The sequence below is a fragment of the Lithobates pipiens genome, unplaced genomic scaffold (genome assembly GCF_037356315.1).
Source record: "Lithobates pipiens isolate NorthernLeopardFrog02 unplaced genomic scaffold, aLitPip1_a1.2 Scaffold_27, whole genome shotgun sequence".
NCBI classification, from domain to species: Eukaryota; Metazoa; Chordata; class Amphibia; order Anura; family Ranidae; genus Lithobates; species Lithobates pipiens.
In genome coordinates this window covers 57,959,561-57,976,743 of record NW_027507788.1, presented here as the reverse complement: position 1 = coordinate 57,976,743, position 17,183 = coordinate 57,959,561, and the positions used below count along the sequence as shown (strand labels likewise).

The 17,183-nt window shown below is 47.1% G+C and overlaps 1 protein-coding gene across 1 annotated transcript in view; it reads left to right on the top strand.

Moving 5' to 3' along the window:
* The window catches only part of ZPR1 (ZPR1 zinc finger), a 42,635-nt gene that overhangs the window by 3,085 nt on the left and 22,367 nt on the right, over positions 1-17,183 (top strand). The window contains 1 exon segment of the mRNA XM_077456962.1: positions 15,667-15,828. Within this exon segment, the coding sequence (XP_077313088.1) occupies positions 15,667-15,828 (162 nt within the window).

The window sequence follows — 17,183 nt, the reverse complement described above, 5'->3', positions numbered from 1 at the left end:
CGAAAAAAAAAAAAATGGGCTAACTTTACTGTTTTTATTTTTATTTTTTAAATAGTGCATTTGAAAGACCTCTGTGCAAATGCCGTGTGACATAAAATATTGCAACAACCACTATTTTATTCCCTAGGATCTCTGCTAAAAAAATATATATAATTTTTGGGGGGTCTAAGTGATTTTCTGGCAGAAAATACAGGATTTTTACTTGTAAGCAACAAGTGTCAGAAAAGATTTAGTCTTTAAATGGTTAAACTGAGAACTTCTACACACAGAGATGACTTCATTCATTGAAGTGTAAACATTGTATCTTTCTGTTCTTTTCTTGGCAGTCTGCCCAGAGAGGAGGAAAGGGTTTCTATGATGACTCAGGCAACTTACACTGACTTCTACAGAAGTCATTTCTAAGTCGCGCTGTAGTTCTAAATCGGCTTTTTATCAGCACAATCTGCCGATGCCGATTATTAAAAAAACGGCAAATATCGGCCGATATATCGGTCGACCTCTAGTGCGATGCCAATTCAGCCATACTATCTGTATGGCTGAACTCGCATCGCACAGAGATCGGATGTGATTTGCACTGCAGTGCGGTGCGAATCGCATCCGGTTCTCCTAGCCGCGCCAGTGTGAACCCAGCCTAAGGCTGGATTCACAACTATGCATTTTTTTAGTGCATTTTGCAGACTTGCACTACAGTCCATTTAACATGGTTTCCTATGGAACACGTTCTGTAGTGCAAATATGCAAAAAGCACTAAAAATGCATAGGTGTGAATCAGGTCTAAAGGGGAAGTTCTGCGTTTAGGCCTCCTCCCCCGCTCCTCTTTGACATTTAGTGTTTTAGGGGGGAGCGGGACCCCCCCCCCCCCCCACAGTCATCTGGGACATGTCACAGGACCATTCACAATCCACTGAGGGCACTTGGCTGTGAAGCTGCAAGCTGTTGAAGCGGGTTGCCCATGGTTAAGATGCCAAGGACTGAAGACAGTCCCTGGCGCCCCCTCATGTGAGCACACTCTCCATCCTGGGAGAGGTGAGTGTCCAATAAAAGTCAGCGGCTACAGCTTTTGTCACTACTGACTTTAAACAGTCAGAAAAACCACTGGAGCTTTTCTTCTACTACCTCACACCCACATATGCGAGATGACATCATGGCGTCTTACCGTGATCGTGAGTGTGCTGTGTACCTGGGACATGGTGTGACCCCCAATCTCAGGAAAAAGCTGATGATGCAGCTCTTTAACCATGTGATCAGCGGTGTCCAATCACATGTAAATACTGGCTCTTCTCATCTTACACTGACAGAGTGAGAGGAGAGCTAATCGGTGGCATCTCCTCACCAGGGAGGACCATACAATCAAGGCACTAGTGCCCTGATTATCAGTGCAGCCCCAACAGTGCCCATTAGTGATGCCAATTTGTAGGGATGCACCGAATGGGTTTTTTGGTGCCGAAACCGATACCGAAAATGAAAAATACACTAGGCCGAAACAGCACCGAAACCGAAAATGGCTTTTTTTTTATATATAAAAAAAAATATATATATCGCCTTATATAGTATTCATATTCAACTGAATCATTAATTTTATGAATAAAAGAATAGTCCAGTAATGGAAAATAACAGTACTTTAATAAAGCAACCCAAATAAATTGGACAGTGGACACAGAAGATAAAATCGTAAAATACAAAATGAAATGATAAATTACTACCGCATATCCTACAGTGTAGACTGCAGTCAGTGCACATTGAACCATAACAACAAAATAAATAAAAAAAATGAAATAAAATAATATAAAAATAAAACGACTAAGTCTAAGAAGACTTAATGTCTTAGACTTTATTAATTTTCAACTTAAACCAGAAGAACTAGTAGTAATTCAGTTATCTCTCCCTAAGGTGTCAGCGGCTGCATGTGCGATAAAAGTGTATGTATGTAGCTGCGGGTTACATACACAGTCATACAGTAGACCACACTGTTTTCCGGCCCCCGGGTATGAGCAGAGACATCCTGGAACACAGTCTACAGTCTGGTCTACAGCAGCGGTGCTCGGGCAATCACAGCAAGCAATGTAGACTAGTCTGTTTCTGGAAGTCTCTGCCCATATCTGGAACACAGTGTGGTATAGTACTGGAATATGTGGACAGCCACAGATACAGGACATACAGTTTTGCACATGCAGCGGGCTGAAAGCTTAGGGAGAGAGAGAGATATAGTTTGGCCCAACAGCAACAAACTATGTATGATGTGTGTGACTGTGTACAGTACTAAAACTGGAGATCTCTTAAATTGAAGTGCAAAAACTGTAGAACTACTACAATGAACAAACCACTAATGGCAGTATGGCACAACTAGACAACTGGAACATACTGGTAGTCAGTCATACTATGTTGTATGTTCCAATTGTCCAAATAGCACAGTCCAATGCCAATTCATTTACTATGTTCAACAACATGGTAAAGGAATTAGTCTATGCTACGGATTTATAAATCTATTTCAGTATAAGTGGCAGATTTAGCTTTAAGAACAAAAGTTGCTCCGCTTTCTCACAGGAGAGACGATTTCTCTTCTCGTCAAGAATATGATATGCTAGACAGAATAGTCTCTCACTCTCTGTACTGGTGCTTGGGGCAGATAAATATCTGCGTGCAATCTGTGCAAGCAAAGGAAAACGTTGTTTGTTGATGCGCCAGTACACAAGGGGATTGTCACTTCTGGCGATAGGCTGTTCAGCTAAATAAATGTCCAGCTGTTGGGTAGCTGCACTTGTTGTTGCACTGCTATGGACCGGGGTGCATTCATGTAAAACTTCTTCAAACATATCAGATATGGAGGGAGCGTGTTCCTCTTCACTTGTATGCAACCGTTTCTTCTCACTTTCCTCTGTGCTACACCTCAAAACTCCTTCACCGGATGCTTCCACCACCTCCATTTGTGCCTGTATCATTTCCCGTGCACGCTGCTTTTTCTCAACATTAAAATAATGCTCTTTAAATCGAGGATCTAGAACTGTTGCAATGCAGTACAGAGGGTTGGACTCGGTGTCTTGAAACCGGTTGGTAACAGCCTCCAGTAGAGTGGTTTTAGCCGTTTTTACGCCATGGTCTGTTTCTATCTCTTTTCCTAGCAGACGCTTCAGTGCGGCAATCAAGGGAATAACTTCAGAAATGGAAGCATTAGTTGAGCTTATTTCTTTTGTTAACTGTTCAAATGGAGATAGAAGAGACAAACTATTTTCAACTAACATCCACTGATGTGCACTCAGTGTTGCCGGCAGCTCGTAATCTGCAATGTATGCAGCTAAAACACGCTTTTGTTCAAAAAGACTTTGCAGCATATAGTAGGTGCTGTTCCAACGAGTGGCTACATCTTGCTGCAGTCGTTTTGGTGGCATTCCAAACTGTATCTGCAAAGCTTGTAATCTGGAATAAGCAAGTGGAGAATGCTTAAAGTGACCCACAATTTTTCTTCCTTTTGATACAATATCAGATATGGTGCGCTGACTCAGCAATCCTTCATTCACAGCCAATTGCATCGTGTGTGCCATACACGGTATGCTTTTAAGTTCACTGTCCTCCATTGCCTTTGCCATGTTCCGCGCATTATCTCGTACAATCAAATGCACTTTAGACTTCTCAATGTGCCAAGTGTCAAGCATGGATTTTAAAGTGTCAGCTATTGCTGCTGCAGTATGTGATCCAACAAACTCGCGTGCGTTAAGTAGGATGTTTTGCAATTGAAATTTGTCATCTATCCACTGCGCTGTCAGGCTAAGCATGCTCGTTGGACTGACGTCTGAACTTCATATGTCGGTAGTAAAACTGATTGCTATGATGTCGGTAGTCATGAGCTCTTGAACGTGTTTTCTAACACTGCAAAACAATTCAGGTAGACGGGTATCTGCAAAGTAGCGTCTGCTTGGTAGTGAGTAACGCGGATCAATATGTTGCATAAGCCTACGGAATCCAATGTCCTCCACAACAGAGAATGGCTGGTCGTCTAATGCAATAAATTCCATAATTTTATCTGTTATGGCACGAGCTTTGGGACTGTCACTTGCAAATTTTTTTACCTTTTCAAAGACCGTGGCCACAGATGGTGTTGAGCCTGAGTCACTTTTTGGAAGTGGCACTGTTTTCTTGTAATCTGAATGCTGAACTGGATGTTGTATTTTCAGATGGTGTATCAAACCTGTTGTTGAAAAATGCCTTGGCACTGTACCCCCTCTTGAAATTTCTGCTGAGCAAAGACTACAGATAGCAAATTTGGGGTCTTTATCAGAAACTTTAAAATATTTCCACACTGCAGACATGGTCCACCTTTGCTGGTAGCGCAGAATAATAGCATAGAATGATCTATAGTGGGAGTGAAATCTGAGGGGGAAAAGAAGAAAAAAAAGGACGAAATTAATTTTAAAGCTAAATCCCAGGAGGCAGTTTTAAAAAATAACAAACTATCACTTTTTTTTTTTTTTTAAACGCTGCAGCTCTTGCCATGCAAGGTAGTTAATATGTCTGCACTGCAGTATATCTCCTGACTTGTACCAAAAGATAATATAATTGCACTGATTAAATTTCATTGCAAATGGAATGGATTGCTTGCATGCAAATTGCAATTTCATGCTATATTTAATTTTTTGGGCGCTATTCTGCAGTATAATATAATACTATAACTTCATGTGCTTGTTGTTGTACAATAAAATTTATATAATAATATAAATATTCAATGACAACAAGGGCATGCATTTTATAGTATACTAGTACTACAGAATAATAAATAGCATGCCATTCCATTTCAAATCAGTTTACATTTTTTTTTTTTTTTTTTTTTTCTTTTGCTACATCACGATGTACTGTAAGACATTTAATTAATACCATACTGCATGGCACAAAGGCGTAAGTAATACATGTTGTTTGACTGCTATAACAGTTTCAGTAGTATAGTAAAATAAATGAGTTGGATTGTTTGGCAGTTTAAGGCAAAAAGGCAATGCATTGCTCACCGGCGAATAGTAGTAATGGTAGCCATCTAGGAGGGACAGTGCCCAGTGCCCACTGTTGTACTTCAGTATGTGCAGCGTCTCTCGGGTCCCAGCAGCGTCTCTCGGGTCCCAGCAGCGTCTCTCGGGTCCCAGCAGCGTCTCTCGGGTCCCAGCAGCGTCTCTCGGGTCCCAGCAGCGCCTCTCGGGTCCCAGCAGCGCCTCTCGGGTCCCAGCAGCGCCTCTCGGGTCCCAGCAGCGTCTCTCGGGTCCCAGCAGCGTCTCTCGGGTCCCAGCAGCGTCTCTCGGGTCCCAGCAGCGTCTCTCGGGTCCCAGCAGCGTCTCTCGGGTCCCAGCAGCGTCTCTCGGGTCCCAGCAGCGTCTCTCGGGTCCCAGCAGCGTCTCTCGGGTCCCAGCAGCGTCTCTCGGGTCCCAGCAGCGTCTCTCGGGTCCCAGCAGCGTCTCTCGGGTCCCAGCAGCGTCTCTCGGGTCCCAGCAGCGTCTCTCGGGTCCCAGCAGCGTCTCTCGGGTCCCAGCAGCGTCTCTCGGGTCCCAGCAGCGTCTCTCGGGTCCCAGCAGCGTCTCTCGGGTCCCAGCAGCGTCTCTCGGGTCCCAGCAGCGTCTCTCGGGTCCCAGCAGCGTCTCTCGGGTCCCAGCAGCGTCTCTCGGGTCCCAGCAGCGTCTCTCGGGTCCCAGCAGCGTCTCTCGGGTCCCAGCAGCGTCTCTCGGGTCCCAGCAGCGTCTCTCGGGTCCCAGCAGCGTCTCTCGGGTCCCAGCAGCGTCTCTCGGGTCCCAGCAGCGTCTCTCGGGTCCCAGCAGCGTCTCTCGGGTCCCAGCAGCGTCTCTCGGGTCCCAGCAGCGTCTCTCGGGTCCCAGCAGCGTCTCTCGGGTCCCAGCAGCGTCTCTCGGGTCCCAGCAGCGTCTCTCGGGTCCCAGCAGCGTCTCACAAGCACGAGGAGCGTCCGCGGGGAAGGTGCCAGCGTCTCAGCAGGGAACGTGCTTACGAGTGCGGCGTCTTATCTGCGAGGAACGTGCAAGCCGCCCACAGAACGAGTGATGTCATCCAAAGTTTCTCCCACCGCTACTGCGCATGCGCGATTTTCGGCGCCATTATCGGCAAGAATTCTTTCGGCAAAATGCCGAAAAGGCCATTTTCGGCCGATATGTTTCAGCGGCCGAAATTTCGGTGCATCCCTACCAATTTGTGCCCAATAGTGCTATCTCAACAGTGCAGCCTCATCAGTACACATCAGTGAAGGAAAAAAACCGGAGTTAGACTTACCGGTAACTCTTTTTCTAGGAGTCTTCCAGGACAGCCTTTGAGATATAGGGCTCCTCCCTCCGGGACAGGAAACACGTCAAGCCAATTAAATAAAAGGTGTGGTCCTCCAGGCCCTCCTCAGTTTTACTCCAAGAACCGCCGGGAGGCTCTGAAAGACATAACACACTAACAATCATGTTAATACACATCCTCACCACTTAGTCCAATTTAAACAACTTTGGGTGGGAAGCCAGGCTGTCCTGGAAGACTCCTAGAAAAAGAGTTACCGGTAAGTCTAACTCCGGTTTTCTCATATCGTCTTCCAGGACAGCCTTTGAGATGATAAGCAAGGAGCTCACCTTGTCAGGGCGGGACCACTGCCTGGAGGACCTTACGTCCAAAAGTCTGCTCTTTATCAGACCATAAATCCAGACGGTAATGTCTTGCGAACGTTGAGTAGCTGGACCACGTTGCTGCTTTGCAGATCTCCTCCGGAGAGGCTCCAGCTCTCTCTGCCCATGATGCTGAAACCGCCCTTGTAGAATGTGCCTTAACTAAGGGTGCCTGCTTCCCCTCTAACTCATAGGCTTTAACTATCGCCATTCGTATCCACCTGGCGATAGACGCTTTGGACGCCTTGCAGCCCTTGCGGGCGCCCGAAAAATTAACAAAAAGTGAGTCTGACTTCCTGAAGACCTTAGTGGCTTCTAAAAAAATCAATAGACTTCTTCTGACGTCTAACAAACTTAAAGATCTCGCCTCATCCTTGTCTGAGGTTGAGAAAAAAGTTGGCAAAATAATATCCTGTGTCCTATGAAAAGTGGACACCACTTTAGGAAGAAAACTAGGATCAGTCTTAAGTACTACCCTGTCCTCTAAGATTAACAGAAATGGCTCTCTGACTGAGAGCGCTTGTAGATCACTGACCCTTCTAGCTGACGTGATCGCTATCAAAAATACAGTCTTTAGTACAATCCACTTAAGTGAAGCCCCCTCTAATGGTTCAAATGGATCTTGGGTCAGAGCTCTAAGAACCAAGGCCAAATCCCAAGTAGGACAGGACTTCATTCTCACAGGCCTGGATCTAGATAGAGCCTTGAAGAAGTTCCTGACAAATGGATTCTGCTGAAGGGAGGACTGAAGGAAAACACTTAAGGCCGCCACCTGTACCTTTAGAGTGCTGATAGATAGGCCCAGTTCTACCCCTGCCTGTAGAAAATCTAGGACTGCCGGGACCCCGGGACTTGCAATCCCCTGTTCTCGCAACCAGGAATTAAACCTCTTTCCTACCTTGGCGTAAATTGCCCTAGTAACAGGTTTACGGCATTCTAACAAGGTCTTAATCACTCTCTCTGAGAAACCCTGTGACCTTAAGATTTGTTCCTCAGATACCAGGCCGCAAGCTTGAGCCTCTCTATCTGAGGGCACAGGATCGGCCCCTGGGAAAGTAAGTCCTCCCTGACTGGTAGAAACAGCGGAGGATGTACGGCCAATCTCTTTATGCTGGCAAACCAGGGTCTCCTTGGCCAAAAAGGAGCTACTAAAATGAGGTCCGTAGTTTCCGAACGGAACTTCTGCAGAACCTCCGCCACCATCCTTACGGGAGGAAAGGCGTAACACAGGCCAAACATCCATGGATTGGCAAGGGCGTCTATCCCCCTGGCCCGATCCTGTGGGTGAACCGAAAAAAATTGTCACCTTCCTGTTGCCTTCTGTTGCAAATAGGTCTATTTCTGGCCTTCCCCAGCATGACACGATCTCCTCGAACACTTCCTTGTTGAGGGCCCACTCGTCCTGACCTATCTTCTGGCGACTGAGAAAGTCGGCCAGGAAATTCTGGGTTCCCTTTAGGTGAATGGCTGATATTGAGGACAAATTCTTCTCTGCCCAGCAGAAGATTTTGTCCGCAATTACCTGCAGTGCAGGGCTTCTGGTTCCCCCTTGCTTGTTCAGGTAGGCTACTGCTGTCACATTGTCTGAGCGAACTTGCAGATCCCTGCCATGTAACTGGGACTGGAATGTTTCTATAGCTTTCCAGACTGCCAGAAGTTCCTTCTGGTTTGAGGAACGACCTGTCTCTAGGTTCGACCAGGAACCCTGGGCTAAGCTTCCCTCTAGGTGGGCACCCCAACCCAGCGCACTGGCATCGGTCGTGACCACCACCGTAGCTTGTGGGGACCAGGGAAGACCCCTGTTTAGGTTGACCTGGGCCCGCCACCACCAAAGAGACCTCCTGACTGCCGAGGATAGGGGCATAACCTGATCCAGGCTCTCCTGCCTGCCATCCCAATAACGGAGCATGAGTCTTTGTAAAGGACGCTGATGATGTCCTGCCCAGGCCACTGCTGGAAAGCATGATGTCATCAACCCTAGGACTCTCATCACCTCCCTGATCTGGGCTTCCCGACCAGATTGAAGCTGGGCTACCGCCTGCTCTAGCTTGCCGATCTTCTCCTCCGGAAGAAATACTCTCATTTCCACTGAAGAAATCCTGTATCCTAAATACAGGACCTCCTGTGAGGGGGTCAGCTGGGATTTTTCCTGGTTTATCAGCCACCCCAGTGAGCGCAGGAAAACCAAGGCCTCCTGTATGTCCCTCTGCAGCTGTTGGGCCGACTGGGCTATGAACAGTAGATCGTCCAGATATGGGATCACTGTTATAGCCTTGAGCCTTAATGGGGCCAGTGCCTCTGCCAGAACTTTTGTAAAGACTCTTGGTGAGGCTGAAAGCCCGAAGGGGAGAGCTCGAAACTGGAGGTGTAACACCCCCGTGTTCAACCTCACCGCCAACCTGAGAAATCTCTGAGATTCCGGATGAATCGGGATATGCAAATATGCATCCCTGAGATCCACTGTGGCCATGTGACAGCCCTGAAACAGGAATTTGGTTACCGAGAAGATTGACTCCATCCGGAACCGCTTGTATTTTATAAATCTGTTCAGGGGACGGAGATTCAGTATTAACCTGAACTTCCCCGAAGGTTTCTTTACCACGAATACGTGGGAGTAAACCCCCAAGCCTCGCTCCTCCTGAGGTACCTGCACCATTACTTCTTGGTCCACCAGATCCCCCAGAAGAAGAGCCAAAGCCTCTGCTTTCTCTTGGTCCCTTGGTAACCTTGTTACTTGAAAGTTCGGGAGGGGAACTGAACCAAACTCCAACCTGTAGCCGTTCCTTACAAGATCTCGAATGAACGGACTTTCGGTTGAAGCTTCCCACTGTGGGAGGAACTTCCCCAGTCTTCCTCCCACCGGGACGCAGGAGTCACTGGGTTTTAGGGGAGGGTTGAGGAGGATTGAATAAGATACCTCCTCTGCCTCTTCCCTTGTGACCCGTCCAATGCTTTTTGGGGCGAACCTCCCTTTCCTGCAGGTTTTGCTGCCTGGGGCTTCGAAAAAGGCGTTTCCCTTCAGGTCTCTTTTTCCTTTCTGGGAAAGCTTTCTTCCTATCCTGCGTGCGCTCTAACGCCTCTTGCAGGCCGGGCCCAAACAAATGGTCCCCTGAAAAGGGTAATCCACACAACTTTAGTTTTGAAGCTGTGTCTCCTGACCAGGTTTTAAGCCAAACGGCCCTTCTGGCAGCGTTCACTAGTGCTGCTGATCTAGCAGCCAGTTTGACTGATTCTGCAGAGGCATCCGCTAAAAAGCCCACCGCTTTAAACAGTAGCGGAAAGGACTTCAACAGCTGTTGCCTAGAAGTACCTGCAGAAATATGTGATTGTAACTGTGTAAGCCAACACTCCAAGTTTCTGGCCACACAGGTAGCTGCTAGGGCCGGTTTAAGCCCAATGGAAGAGGCATCCCAGGCTCTCTTGAGCAGCAGCTCTCCCCTCTTATCCATAGGGTCCCTGAGTGAACCCATATCATCAAAGGCCAAATCTGTCTTCTTAGAGACCTTAGCCAAGGGAGCGTCTAACTTGGGAACCTTGTTCCAGGGATGCACCGCATCCGATTCAAAAGGGAACCTCCTTCTAAGGCTACCTGAAAAAAATGGCCTTTTTTCCGGTTGTTCCCACTCCAGCAGAATCGCCTCCACTAGCGACTTATGGACGGGGAATACCCTGTCTTTCATTACACTCGACCCTTGATACATCATGTCGTGTTTTGAAAGCTGGACCTGTTCTTCTCTGATCTCTAAGGTGTCATATATAGCCTTGAGGAGGTCACCCACATCATCCAAAGACAGCTTGTATCTGGCTGATCTAATGGCCTCTTCCTCCCCCTCAGATTCTGAAGTAGACTCTGTCCTAGAGGAGGCTAATGACCTGGATAACCTCTCCCTATCCACCTCCTCCTCCTGACTTGGTTCGGATAAGGAAGGCATACTCACGGCTCTGGGTAAAGAGACAGAAGGACCCTGCATCCTATCCATCATGTTTTTAAAAGATTGGAAGGTGGATGCAATCTCATCCTTTACGGATGTTAAAACATTGTGACAAGCTGCCACCGAGTCCTCTTTTACCAGGCTACTGACACAATCTGGGCAAAGCGGCTTCTCCCAACCGGTGCCTAACTTAGCCCCACACACGGCACATTTCCTTCTGGGTAAAGGTATCTGGGCTCTGTCCTGTTTAACCTAAAAACAAAGAAAAACAGGGTCCCATTAAAATACCACCCCTAACCACACCACTGTGCTTCTAGGGTCTGTTTAGGAAGTGCCCCCCTTCACCAGCAGGTTCTCCACCCCGGGAAGGTGCTACGGGTCAGAGTGACCCCCCACCCCTCAGTGTAAGTCCTGGTCTGCCCTCACCAAGCTTACCTGAGAGGTACTGGAGCCTGTTGAACCGGAGTCCACCTGCACAACCGCACTCTCCATGGTTCCTGTGTATCACTCAGTCTCTCTGAGCCTTCACACTGCTCCAGGCAACCCTGTAGTCACACCGCCGCGCCCAAAGGACTGGAACGGGTCCTGCGGCGCCCCCTGATGACGCGAATCCGGCGGAAGTGCGTCTCTCCCACTTCCGTACGCCAGAACGCAAAAACTCCGCCCCGACGCCGTGCGTTCTTACGAACGTACCGCTCACAGTACCCGAACGCCGGTCGGTAGAGCGAACGTCTCCCGCCGCCTCCGACCGACAGGTACGAGCGGTTAGCGCTCCGAGGGGGAGATTGCCGCGTATCGGGGTCCCGTTCTCTCCGAACGTTTAAATGGCAGCGGGGACTGAAAGCTACCCTCTCCTCCCTTCGTTCGGACCGAGGGGTGCTAAGGGCCAGGTCCATCAAGGCGCTCTCCCCAGGTAAAACCCCTGAGAAGGAGCTCCCCTTACCAGTTCCAAGACGTGCTCCTTCCCGTCCGGCAGGAAACACAAAAACTGAGGAGGGCCTGGAGGACCACACCTTTTATTTAATTGGCTTGACGTGTTTCCTGTCCCGGAGGGAGGAGCCCTATATCTCAAAGGCTGTCCTGGAAGACGATATGAGAAAAACTACATTTTCTGACAGAAATGAAGAAACTTTTTGGAAAAACAAAAAACCCGGTGGTGATTAAATACCACCAAAAGAAAACTATTTGTGTGGAAAAAAGATACAAAATTTGTGTAAAATGTAGCATAACTGTGCAACTGTCATTCAAAGTGTGACAGTGCTGAAAATTGCATGAGAAGGGGGTTAAAGTGCCTGGTATTGAAGCGGTTAAATGCTCAGTTTACCATTCTAAAGAAAAAAACTCAGGACCTGCTAACAGGCCAGATTTGTAAGATCACAGGAATACATCACAGGTGATAGAATTTTCTGCTCAGCAATTGACGTATACTAGTCTGTATCTCCCCAAGGTAAATATATAGTGTAGTGCTAAATGTCTAAGGCCTCTTGCACACGAACGATCTGTTCAGGTTGGCCTGTCAGGTTTTTGTTTTGTTTCTTTTGCCGGATCTGATGGGATGCTCCAAAGACTATCTATGGAGCGTCAGATTTCAGCGGTGACATGTCCGCTGACATCCAACCCACTTCGATCCGAAAAAGTGTGACGGAGGAAAAACCTACTTTTCCATCCATCATCGGATGACGACGAACTCTGTGGTCCCCCATGGGGGAGAGCGGCACTCTGACAGGTCTGTCCCTGCACAGTGTGCACAGACAGACCTGTCATCTTCCTGCTCAGCGGGGATCGACAGAGCGAACCCCTGCTGAGCAAGCGGATGTCCACGGGGCGGATCATCAATGATCTGTCCCACGTGAAAGAGCCCTAAATCGAAATGACAACCAGACTGCATAAATGAATAATGGGATGTGGATGCCTGAATAAATGTGACAATAATATGTGTGAAATACAAGACGGGACATGTGAATATGTATCAAATCCATTAGGGATGCACCGAATGGGTTTTTTGGTGCCGAAACCGATACCGAAAATGAAAAATACACTAGGCCGAAACCGAAACAGCACCGATACCGAAAATGACCTGTTTTTAAAAAATATTTTTATACAGGAGATGGTCAGAGACTGGGGACGTGGTACAGGAGATGGTCAGAGACTGGGGACGTGGTACAGGAGATGGTCAGAGACTGGGGACGTGGTACAGGAGATGGTCAGAGACTGGGGACGTGGTACAGGAGATGGTCAGACTGGGGACGTGGTACAGGAGATGGTCAGAGACTGGGGACGTGGTACAGGAGATGGTCAGAGACTGGGGACGTGGTACAGGAGATGGTCAGAGACTGGGGACGTGGTACAGGAGAAATTGCACACATGATACATGACACATGATGCAATGCAGCCAGCCAGGTTGTCCCCCTCACATAGCAGCTAACCTGTGAAGAGAAGAGGAGGAGAGTCGCCTCTGTCGCCTGTTTGATCACAGCAGGGGAACATCACAGCTTTCAGTTCAATAGCTGTGTGTTCCCGGCCGCGCGCCGTCACGTAAGCCCCTCCCCCTTGTCAGGGCACTTTGATAGACAGATCATCCGTCCAATCCTACGGGTGATCTGTCTATCAAAGTGCCCTGACAAGGGGGAGGGGCTGTACGTGATGGCGCACGGCCGGGAACACACAGCTATTGAACTGAAAGCTGTGATGTTCCCGCGCTGTGATCAAACAGGCGGCGGAGACGGCTCTCCCGCACTATATAGATATAGCTTTTCATGATGGGCACACCAGGGGCGGGGGGCGGAGCCCCGCCCCCTACCCTGGCCTACCCTGGCCCCCATTTTCGGCTCCATTATCGGCCGTTTTTCTCTTTCGGCAAATTGCCGAAAAGGGCATTTTCGGCCGATATGTTTCGGCGGCCGAAATTTCGGTGCATCCCTAAAATCCATACATTTGTGGGTGAAAGACAGGACCTATAAATATTTCAAAGGGTCTATACAAGAAATAATGAAGTCCGCTATGTGTCAACACAAAAGAAGTTGTAAAAACCGTAGCAATTCAAAAGTCATGCCGATATCCAAATGGTGAACTTAAACTGATATTAATAGTGCAGCAAACCACCACTGATGAAAATGATGGTTTGAATGCGAGAACATACGTTCCAGGAGTCAAACTTGTGTTTACAAACTGGGTGAAGACTTGGGGGATCCTCTGACTAGATATTCCTGGAATCTGTCTCCATAAGAGGGTGATTTCATACAAGACTGTCTCAGATTCTCATCAATGTGGTGTGGATATTCAGTAACGGGAGAATAAAAGAAGGCCACATAGCGTGATTCTGTAAGAGTAAACAAAATTTAATGAAGGTATAACACTTACATTTTAGAAGGCAGTTTGAGCGCTTTAAAGCGGGGTTCCACCCTAAAGTGGAACTTCTGCTGATCGGAACCCTCCCCCCCCCCCTCCGGTGTCACAATTGGCACCTTACAGGGGGGTGGAGATACCTGTCAAAGACAGGTATTTACACCCACTTCCGGGCATAGACTCCCGTGGGAGTCTGTCACTTCCTGTCCTGCCGCGCTGTCTGCTGGGACACACACGGGTCCCAGTGACAGCGCGGACAATTCCTATTGCGCTGCGCGATTCGCGCATACGCAGTAGGGAACTGAAGCCGATTCGCTTCACTTCCTGATTCCCTCACCTAGAATGGTGACGGCAGCAGCCAAGCGATCGATCGGCCTCGGTTGCCGGCATCGCTGGAACCCGGGACAGGTGAGTGTCCATTTATTAAGTCAGCAGCTGTAGTATTTATAGCTGCTGGCTATATATATATATATATATATATATATATATATATATATATATATATATATATATATATATATATATATATATATATATATATATATATATATATATATATATATATATATAATTTTTTTGGTGGAATCCCTCTTTAAGTAAAATTATGGCGGCATGGAGTCCTTACTGATGTGTTGCGTCTCAGACATCTTCAGATTTGATCTCCCCAAAGTAATACTTAAAATCTGGCCTGTTCGTGGGTCCTGAGAACCACTGCTATACAGATAAAGGGGCCTCTATAGATACACATGTTTATATCTCTGACCAAAGTTAAAATAATGCTCTTACTAGCCTCATGGAGTCTGAATGGAAAACTCAGAGGTTGTTACTAATATGCCTAGCTATTACTGTTCACTTTCTGCATCACGATGGAAGCGGAGTAGTTGGTTGTATAATTAAGTGGCTGTGCTTTACCCAAGGCACGTTAGACATACCTTTTTGGGGGTATATAGGTCTGGCAAGCAGATACCAATACTTCTCAACAGTACAGTGTTGCATGACTGCACAATTGTCATTTTAAAGCGTGAACGTGCTTAGTATTGAAGTGGTTAGAGACAGCGCAGTCCCCAGACTTCTAGCAGAAAATACAGATTTTTAACTTGTAAGCGACAAGTGTCTGTGTTCACACTGGCATTAAAGCGGAGTTCCACCCATTTTAAAGTCAGCAGCTACAAAAAGTATAGCCGCTGACTTTTAATAAACACTCACCTGTCCCATGGTCCAGCAATGTGGCTACCCGAAGCCTCACACCTCTACCCCTGTGGCACTGGCATTGCAAGTGTGGGTGCCCCTCTGTGGCTTTACAGACAGGATCACATTGCGAGAGCTGGGCTGCGTGTTGCAAATTTGGGGGGTGAGGAGGTGAACTTCTGCTTGGCGCCAGGAGAGGAAGTGGGAGCTGGGTACGTATAACTAGGTACCCATGCCCCCCCCCCAAAATGGCACGTCAGGGGGGTCACAGGTACTTAAAGTGGAAGTTCCATATTTGAAGCCTTTCAAGTATATGGTAACACCCCAAATGCTCTAGCAGGCTGTTGCGGGGCGTTAAGATTAGTTAATTTACTGTAATGGAATAAGTGTTTGAGGAGGCTGTGGGTTTTTTTTTTTTTTTTCCCACGCTTAATTGTGCAGCTCTAATAGGCAGCTAACATAGTTTTGTCATAGTTGAGTTTCTTTACAATGTAATTATAATGTTGGTGCCCATATTTATGTGAAGTCCCTGAACAATTCCTATTGAATTGTAAAATGATTGTGTGCATCCCATGCAGGGAGTGACAAGACTTCTCTTCACCCGAGTTCCCTTCTTCAAAGAGATCATTGTCAGCTCATTCACGTGTGACTCGTGTAGTTGGACCAACACAGAGATCCAGTCTGCTGGGCGGATCCAGGAACAAGGTGTTCGATATTCACTCAATGTTGGAAACAGAACGGTAAGGATGTGTATGCTGCCTAGAGGAAACGTGATCCTGGTCCTAAAGAAAGACTTTCTTTAACTATAAAGCCTGAAATATCCTCTTTTTTATTGAACATGACCTAACACTTGATGTACATATTTGATTATGGTCATAACCCAATTTTGCAGAAAGCGGTGTGTGTGTTGTGCACATTATATATCCAGACACGATATTACTAAAAGTATTGGGAAACCTGCTTTTACACATGCGTGACCTTTTTTTAATGGCATCTGTCTTAGTCCGTAGGGTTCAATATTAAGTTTGCCCACCCTTTGCAGCTATAACAGTTTCAACTCTTCTGGGAAGGCTGTCCACAAGGTTTAAGAGTGTCTATGGGAATGTTTAACCATTCTTCCAGAAGAGCATTTGTGAGGTCAGGCACTGATGTGGGCGATAAGACTTGGCTTGCAGTCATCACACTAATTCATCCCAAAGGTGTTCTATCGGGTTAAGGTCAGGACTCTGTGCAGGCCAGTCAAGTTCCTCCACCCCAAACTTGCTCATCCATGTCTTTATGGACCTTGCTTTGTGCACTGGTCCAAATCATTTGGAGGGGAGATTATGGTGTGGGGTTGTTTTTCAGGGGTTGGGCTTGGTCCCTTAGTTTCAGTGAAGGGAACACTTAAGGTGTCAACATACCAAGACATTTTGGACAACTTCATGCTCCCAACTTTGTGGGAACAGTTTGGAGATAGCCCCCTTCCTGTTCCTACATGACTGCGAACCAATGCATAAAGCAAGGTCCATAAAGACACGGAGTATGTTTTGGGGTGGAGAAAGTTAACTGGCCTGTCCAGAGTACTAACCAAAACACGATAAAACCTTTGGGATGAATCGGAGCCAAGAGCGCAAGCCAGGCCCTCATGTCCAATATCAGTGTCTGACTCTCACAAATTTGCTTCTGGTAGAGTGGTCAAACATTCCCATAGACACACTCCTATAACATGCATGCATGCATGCATACATACATACATACATACATACATACATACATACATACATACATACATACATACATACATACATACATACATACATACATACATACATACATACATACATACATACATACATTCCTTAGGATATCAGTGGAAGAGGATGCAAGCACCATATTCATTGGGTCCCAAGAACAGTACATTTGGAGCTTTTATTTTTTAAGGGAGGTCTTTTCTGCAGCCATATCTGGGCTGTGTGATCAACTTTCAGGGGTCTTGCTGACTTTGAACGCAAATGTGGGCACTCTCCTCCTCCCCCCCCCCTTTGAGGAAATATAGGATATGCCTCAGGATGAAGAAGGGGAAGCTGCTGAGAATCAGAATCGGGAATCCACT